The sequence below is a fragment of the Pinus tabuliformis genome, chromosome 4_1 (genome assembly GCF_031772625.1).
Source record: "Pinus tabuliformis cultivar Carrire ecotype Pingquan chromosome 4_1, CPIR1, whole genome shotgun sequence".
In the NCBI taxonomy this organism is placed as follows: Eukaryota; Viridiplantae; Streptophyta; class Pinopsida; order Pinales; family Pinaceae; genus Pinus; species Pinus tabuliformis.
In genome coordinates, this window is record NC_142303.1 from 43,917,284 (window position 1) to 43,926,480 (window position 9,197).

At 36.9% G+C, this 9,197-nt stretch overlaps 1 protein-coding gene across 1 annotated transcript; it reads left to right on the forward strand.

The window, feature by feature from the left end:
- Positions 1-229: 229 nt before the first annotated feature.
- On the forward strand, positions 230-1,780 carry LOC149174089 (diacylglycerol O-acyltransferase 3-like). The gene is made up of 2 exons (XM_089419164.1): positions 230-735; positions 846-1,780. Exons 1-2 carry the CDS (start codon positions 352-354, stop codon positions 1,536-1,538), a joined length of 1,077 nt encoding a protein of 358 aa, XP_089275290.1. The 5' UTR covers positions 230-351; the 3' UTR covers positions 1,539-1,780.
- The last annotated feature ends 7,417 nt before the right edge of the window (positions 1,781-9,197 follow it).

Here is a 9,197-nt window from a genome sequence, read left to right on the forward strand (position 1 = left end):
TGATTTGGCATTCCATTGGCCGTCAGATGGTCCGATTTTAATCTGACGGCTTACAAATCAGCCAGGAGCGTGCTTGACGACGCCAAACACGAGTCTGATCGTGTAGGCTCTATGTAGTCACGCGGTGTGCAGCTGTCGTTAATTTGATTGGAACACCTGCTCTGTTGCCAATGTTCTGTTGACAAGTGTAGCCAGCATGGCTGGCAAAAATATTTATATGTAAAAGCTTGAGGCTGGCTGAACCAGGAATTTGAGCGAGTTTGCTCTGTTCGGCCGTCTGTGAGGGATACATGATCATTCATAGAGTTGAGGATTTTAGAGTTTCAGTTAATTGAATTTTGTCTTCGTAGTATGGAGTCCGCCATGTCTGCGCGCAGGGGAGCAATGGCTCCCTGTTTAAGTAACCAATCTAAAGGTATCAATGCTAATTATTTTGCAGTTGGGTTGGGTCGGGTTTCTTTATCGTCAAATAGCGAAACTGTTTCTCGTCTAGTGTTTTCCGATCTGAATGGCGTCCAATCTTATGGTGGAAAGGCCCGGCCGTATTGTGGGATGAAAAATAAATTAGAGAAACAGAAATTGAAGCATCTTTCTTCTGCGTCTGATGGGTGTTTATCAGAAAAGAAGAGGATGAAGCTATTACAGTTCTTATCCAAAGATCTTTCTGTGCTAACTACGATCCCCGAAGATGCGGATGTATCCCTTACAGATCAAATCAGAGCAGAAATTCTCTCGGTAAGTTAAACCTTTTTCATCTTCTTGAAATACTTATCTGTAACTCAAAATAACTCCAGATGATGACTGGTATAGATTTACTAAAATTCCATATGATGGGTATTGAGCAGGATGCCGTGAGTGCGCTGATGAGGCAATTAGAACAAGCCAAAGCGGAGCGCAAGGAGAGGAAAAGGCAGCTGAAAGCCCAGAAAAAGGCATTGAAATTAGCTGAAAAGCAAAGGAAAAACAAGGGCTGTTGTGAAGACTTGTCGTTCGACCATGGGAGGGAGGTGGTCGACATGGCTCTGCTCCATCCGGCAGAGCAGATTGGACGGATTTTAGAGACCCCCGAGCCAAACCAGTCGGTGTTGGTAGAAAATCCTCCAAATGTAGCGGAGGTTAATGAAGATGAAAAGGCTCTGCATGTGGAATTTGCAGAGGCTAGTGATAGATTGGGGTTGAATTCAGCTGTGGGTATCCCAGCGGAGGAGGCGAAGAGTGTGATAAAAGTTTGTATGGGTGGGAAGTGCAAGAAGTCAGGATCTGAGATGTTGTTGGAAGCGTTTGAAGAGATAATAAGTAAATCAGGGATGGGTTGTGAGGTTGAGGCAGTGGGGTGCAAGTGCATGGGCAAGTGCCGAAATGCCCCAAATATTCGAGTGCAGACAGAGGAAGATGGCTTTCATGGCGGCAAAGGAGTAGTGCATATGGGTGTTGACATCGGGGATGTGGATCTGATTCTTGCTCAGCACTTTGGGTTCAATGTGCAACAACCTCAACCACCAAAAGAAAGCGAAACAGCCAATGGTCGTTTATATTAAATTGGAGATCAGGGAAGCCCAAAGATTAGGGGCCTCAGTTACTGTACAGTTATCCTACCACCCTGTAAATAGGTTTGTTTTAAGCTGTTATTCTGATCATTTCAGAAGTCAATCAATTTGTTGGCTTGAAAACCTATCAGTAATTAGCTTACATTACGAAACAGTTAGTTTGGTCAGAATTGATCAAATCATTGTGCAGTTCACTTATCACAGGAGAATAATACTGTAAAGAATTCAAACAAGCTTTTTGGTTGAATTTTGTGCTGTTACACATCTCTCTGCTTTTATTTTATTTATTCATTGTGATTAACGCATCCCATCCCATCCAATCAGGTGATATACAGTTTAATGTGAATGTATATTTCCACTACAGCGCTGTGCAACTAAAACCTATATTCATGATTTGTCCTGATGCGTTACAGCGATGTGCAACTAATACTTATATTCCTATATTCATGAATTGTCCTGGGTGCGTTATTCATGGGTCTGTCGCCGTCACTATTTGCGTGAATTAAATTTTATTTTATTCGACATAATAGGCTACATCCGTTTATATATCCGGTTGATATAAATTATAAAATCAGATATTTGGTTTTATAGTTGAAGATTAACTGACGGTACGTGTATGAATAAACAAAATGACGGTACGTGTATGAAAAAACAATTCAGGACATTTTGTTGCGCGTGGCATATTCCGAAGATAAAGGACATCAATACATTGGCATATGCTAAAGAGCGTTGATATCGAATATTCTATATGCTTAATAATATACCTTCCTTTTTTTTTTAATTCCATTCTTACGTACTTGTGCGGTTGATATATTCTATTTGCTTAATAATATTCCTTCCTTTGTTTGTGTATATTTTCATTCTTTTTACTCGTCGACAAGTTACCCACTGCTTTAAGAATATGCAAAGAATATGCAACTTTTGAGTGACGTGTCGTACAAGAATGCATTGGTATATATTTATGTGTTATTTGGTACTGGTATATATTTATATGCGTTGTTTGGTACAATAATGTATATAATTTTTTTATATAAAAAAACGGAAAATATTATTTTTTATAATATATTTTTTTAAATAATATAATAATAGAATGAGTTGGTATAATTTTACAATTGGATTTTTTTTTTAAGGATTTGTTTTAAGTTGGTGATGATTTTTTTATTAAAATTAGATTTTTTTTTGAGAGTGTTTAAATATTTGTGTAATGGTGGAAATGGATGCAACACACTCAACCACCTTAGAGCACCTAAAATTTTGAAACTTGATAGTTGTAATTTGGATTTTTAAAAAATTTCGAGAATTTGGTTAAAATCATACCTAAACCATCATTCTTTTTTAAGTGAATTCATAGCTTATTTAGATTACACTATTTTTAAATAATAAAACGATTATGTTATGATTTTTTATTTGTAAATATAATAAGGGAAATTTATATTAATAACAATAGTAAGATGACTATGTTATGATTTTTTATTTTTTAAATATAATCAGCTAAATTCATATTAATGACAAATATGCTAGCTACATTTATATCTTCATAATTGTTTGTATCTTTAAACTAAATCTCTTAACTTTATATCAGAATTAAAATATTACATCATCTTGAAAAAGTCTTAGAAATTAACTAAATTATATATTTAATTTAAGTTATTATTATTGATAGTCTAGATCCATCTTAAATCTAGATTTACTAATCATTGATTGGAATTAAATCTAGAGTTAATATGGATTTAAGCTCTTGCATTCCATCCCAAGCCCTAAGAGAAATAAGTTTGTTCCATTCCCAACCCTAAAAAAATGTGGAGTTAAGATAGATCTAAGTTGGTACTCTTGCATTCCATCCCAAGCCCTAAGAGAAATAAATTTGGAGACAAGACTGAATTATTAATTTATTTTTATTTTTATTTTTTTGACATAGACAAAATGTATGTTTACATTACAATATATATTCCATACTGTACTGGATAAGAAAAAATAGGTAACAAGATGTTTAATCATGGAGATTCATCCCCACTTTAATTAGTTTTTGTGAAAATAACATGGTCCATTCCATGGTTTACTAATACTAATGTCCAAAAAACCATAACTCATGTTCATATGATTTTTTTTTAAAAAGGTAGAAAGAGAAAACTACTTTTGAAATAAATTTGGACCTTTAATTTATTTTAAATCTCAACTATCCATCTAATAATTATTGATAATTATATTAAAATTTAAAAGCTATTCACTTAATAATTATTGATAATTTAAGTGGAATTCTAAAAAAACTATTCCAAAATAAACATACTTATAAATTCAAAATTATTTTTTATGTTTCAAATTAAATAAACAATTCTCCCTATCTCAAATCCCAACCTTAAATTAAATATAGAAAATCTATTACCATAAATATAACAAATCTCCTTATCTCAAATTAAATACAAAAACTCTCCCTACCTTAAATTAAATATAAAAACTCTTACAATAAAACAAATCTCCTTATCTCGAATTAAATACAAAAACTCTCCCTGCCTTAAATTAAATATAAAAACTCTATTACAATAAATATGCTCCTATTGCAATTTCAATTACTTAAATAAGTGTGGGGTTATATTCCTATGTTTTACAGCAAGGATGCTTCCATTGAAGACAAGTTAATCCGAAAAGACTAAAAATTATTTTAAATTAACTCTAATTTGAATTTCCTAATATTTAAACAATATTTATCCTCACGTAGAAAGGAGATGATAAAGATCACGAGAGCCTACCATTTTTGCCCGGAGATGTGAGCAGGTCAATGATAAGAATACATTAATTGAAAGTGGTATATCAATCCCTATGGCCAAGAATGTAAAAAAAAAATGTTACATACTTGGATGCGTATCTCACTTATACAATTGAGTTCATATGCACATATAAATAGTAGTGGAAATGACATGTATATAAGAATGTTACATACTTTGATGCTTATATTGGTTATATAAATAAATTTATATGCATATATAAATAGCATTGAGATAGTATGCATATTAAATTTATTATTTTTTTATGGTCAAATAAAATTTAAATTTAGGTCATTTATATAAAGTTAGAAATAATTAATTCCTACTTGTTTATGGTTGTAATTCTTCATTTGAGGAGTTTGTTCTACATAATAGGAATTTAGTTTCTCCTAGTTTAGTGTGTGGTTGAGAGAATCTCTCAACCACACTACTGTACATCTAAGATAGCATTCCTATCTTGAGACTATTGATTGTATAAATATGTGTGTAATTTCCTTATTCATGAATAATAGAGAATATATTGCTGTCTGTAATTTTATCTTGGTATCGGAGCCCGTGAGGGCCTGGCCCCTCCTGGGCTTGGCCCTTCCTGGGTTGAGGGAAATAATTGAGAAGATCTGTGAACGTTGTTGCTGTGTTTTTGGAGTGGTGGCCCTGTGTGGAAAAAAATCGCTGGTCCTGTGTCACACGTCAGGCCATTTCTCGGCGGCGATTCGATCTTTATCTCGCGCACAGCACCAGAATATCGTTCCCTTCCTCGGCTTCTGGGCAGTCATTGCTCTTCCTTACCACACCCACACAATATTTTTCCTGCAAACAAGAAGTTTAAGTCAGAGATGGACATAAATCTGCGAGGGACTTCATTAGACTACCAAAGTCTTGGCTTTGAATCTCTGGGAGTTGGGTTTGACGACACGCCTCAGCAATGGCCTGCAAGTTCCAGTCATCCAGTTATGGCCCTCTTTGATAAGCATTCATTTCCTCAACAACATTCTTTGACAATCGCTGAAGGTGCTTCAAATTCAATGCAACAACAAATGGAACCCCAGGGAGAACGACACTCACTTGGCCTTACAACATCTGCACCTCAGATAGAGCTTTGAAGAATATTAGCTTCTCTATTTGAAAAAAGGTTCCCTGGAAAGTCTTTAAAGGTGCTGTTGTTATATACATCCTTCTATATAAGATTTGGTTGCCATGTAAAGTTGATATTTGATTATTTCCATGAAAAGGAAATATTCACAATACCAAAGTACAGTAGCCAGATAATTGAGATCAAGAGGTATTCTTTATTTTGTATTTGAAGTGCACCAGAGTGCTGTGTAAGGGCTTCACATCTCATGGAAAAGGTCATCTATAGATCTTTTTTTCCTGCTCCTGTTGAACCCTCTCCTGGGTGAATTTTTCCAGTAGATGCCATTATATTAATTCAAATGGGAGATGGGACGAGGTTATGTCATTATGGAGCCTTACTTGCCATGGTGTGGTGATTTCAGAGACCTGAAGTAGCGGGGTTGTTAGGTTTGTGGGAAACATTCTCAAAGCCTCAGGAAGGCGTGGGTGGATTGCTCCAGCCAAAACTTGGGTGGTTCTTCTTGAAGGGAAAAAAAAGAGTGTGCACTGTGGGGGAATGGCATGGACGTGGAATTGTGTGTGGACATTGGAACATTTTGTATCTTTTTTGTACCTGTTTTTATCGGAATTTCTATGTTTGAGAGGGTTGTCAACTGCAGATGCTTTGATTTGATTTGATTTGTGCTTTCATTTAGATGCTCTCCTTCATCAGGAGAAATGTTTCCGCGTTTGATGGAAGTCAACCCTACGGGCATCGGAGATAGCCTTCTGACGAGATTCTCTGCCGAGCTAATGCGTGGATGGTCGGTGGAGGATGTCATTCACGTTGGAAATTATTTTGGGCCTACTACTGTTGGGCAGATTGGTGTTCCTCGCTTCAACAACGAGCATTTGCAAAAGTTGGATGAGCTGTTGGTGATCGTTCCAGATTCAGTGCTTGAAAAATTGATTATGACTGAAGTCGTTATGATGATTAAGTTGAATGCGGGATCTGTTGCCGGATCTGTGGAGGAGTTGCAGAGACTGAAGAGGAGCTGTGGAAAGATGTCGTGGATCTGGTGATCTGCAGCCGTGGTGTGTCTGCTAGTCGAGAGAGAGATCTGATCAAAGAGCCAGTAGATCGGTTGAGCCGGCGGTGATGCTGACTTGATGCCGAGCAGTCAGCAGATCTGGTAACGGTGGGTCGAAAATTACGCTCCAGGTCGAACATCAAAGATCTGCAAATTAACCCCTTCCTGGCTGTCGTGGCTGGCGTGGCCGTCGTGTAAGTTGTGCGTACAAGGAGCTGGAAGCGTTGTCTCTCGTACGCTTGAGTTAGGAGGTGCAGTTTAACTGTTGTGTGGATCGTCTGTCCAGTGAGTGAATTGATCGGTTTTGTGGTAGAATAATTCCTGGGATTTGTGAAATCATCATTTGTGATTGCACGGGCAGCGTTGAAGCGGTGTCTAGTATCACTCGTTTTTCAGATTTTAGTGCAAGAATTCAGCTGCTGGTGCGTCTGCCGGAGAAGGAGGAGAACGCAGCATTCGCGACTGCGTGTTGGGCGGCCGTTTGAGAAGGCTGTGCGTCAGAGGGATCGATTCAGGCAGATGATGTTTTTTAATTTCCTTATATATGATATTTATCTACTACTCAAGTTGGTGACCGGGGCATTTTTGGAAATTTTTGGCTAAATAAGCGTCTTACTCCAGTGAATAACCAAATTGTGGCTAGTTTCATAAATCCCATGCTATTGTCGAAATGTATTCTTTTTTAATTTTCCGATGATGTTGCAATATATTGATTAACTGTCATGACAATGAAACTAGTTGTAGTTTAAGTGACATTAGTATGACCAACTATTCTCACAATTATGAGTGTGTGTTGGAACTGGTCATTCCAACACTAAGAAAATTTGCAGAGAATGATGAACATATGACAGTGAAAACGATATCAATTGGAGTTGCATCAGAGATTGGAGGATGATCGAGATCGTGTTGCAGATTGTTAGCAAGCATGAGGCAGTATGCTTGAAAACAGTGACTAGCCTTGACACTGTGAGTAGGGGAAGTGGCATTATGTTGCGATGCCAGGAGAATTGCATACTGAAATGCGATGGAGGATTGGACTGTGGAGTCCTGGATTACTGTTCTTGAAGGGAAAATTGTGGTCTCTTCGTGTGACTGTGAGTGCCTATGTTCCGGTTTCTTTATCAGTGGACCCCTCACAGATGAGGTAAAGGAGCAGCAACAATGTTTATGGTGGATAGTAAAATAGATGTTTGTTTAAGTTAGTGTGGTTTGTGGAATAGACTCCCTAGCATGTTATAAACAAGTCTAGTTGTTGTAATGGTCATTGTATGTACCCAAAAACTCCAAAATGTTGAATGAAATGTAAGCCTTTTAAAGGTATTTGAAAGTTCGTGGTGATCTTAAAACCACTTTGTAATGGATTGCCTTTGTGGCTGGTTGGTGGTGAGCCAGAAACCATCCATAGAGCCTTAGTGGCTACAGGATTTGCCGAAAGGTGGCACATTTAAGTTCCAGATTTGCCCGGTGGTGGTAGATCGGACTTGCCTGGTGGTGGCATATTGAAGTTGGCGGATTTGCCCGGTGGTGGTAGATCAGACTTGCCCGGTGGTGGCATATTGAAGTTGGCGGATTTTCCCGGTGGTGGTAGATCGGACTTGCCCGGTGGTGGCATATTGAAGTTGGCGGATTTGCCCGGTGGTGGTAGATCGGACTTGCCCGGTGGTGGCATATTGCCTGAGTGGCTAACATGTACACGGGAGCTTTGTGCTCGTAGGAGCAGGTGGACTGCAGTAACACCTGGCTCACGGTCTCAGATATTGGTGTGTCTGAGCATAAGAGGGTTGGTGCACTTTTCTATCTGAAAGTTGCGTCGAAAGGCGCAATCAGCGCAACTGTTTGTGAGTGTTATTTAGACATGAATATTTGGCTTAGAAAGGCACTGATCTCTCTTTGTTTTTGGAAGTTCTGTACATGCAATTCCCCTGATGGTGGTGGATTTGACTATCATGACAAGTAGTCATTAAGGGGGGGAGTTAGAAATAATTAATTCCTACTTGTCTATGGTTGTAATTCTTCATTTGAGGAGTTTGTTCCTACATAATAGGAATTTAGTTTCTCCTAGTTTAGTGTGTGGTTGAGAGAATCTCTCAACCACACTACTGTACATCTAAGATAGCATTCCTATCTTGAGACTATTGATTGTATAAATATGTGTGTAATTTCCTTATTCATGAATAATAGAGAATATATTGCTGTCTGTAATTTTATCTTATAAATATTTATATGTTTTCAAGAATACTATTAAATTGGTCATAAGGAGTATTTTACTAGTCAATGGTAAGAATTAATGATTGATTTCATCTTTTAAGCTAAATCATAATATCACTAATTTTTTCTATGGTCAAACAAAATTTAAATTTAGATAATTCACATAAATATTAATATGTTTTCAATAATAACATCAAATTTGTTATTAAAAAGTGCTTAACCATTAATTGTGAAAATTAATAATTGAATTTATATTTTAAGCTAAATCATGATATCACCACTAAATACCCTTAAATTAGATAAAAAGCCAAAAAAAACCTTATACAAGGCTCCAATTTCATTTCTACAAAGTTCCAATCTCATTTCTAAGGAATCAGAGGAAGAGAAGATTGTACTTCAAAAGATAAGTGTCAATTCAAATAGCTTATTCACCCCATTTCTTCTTTTCTTCTTATGGTACCATGATAAATTGTACTTCAAAAGATAAGTGTCAATTCAAATAGCTTATTTACCCCATTTCTTCTTTTCTTCTTGTG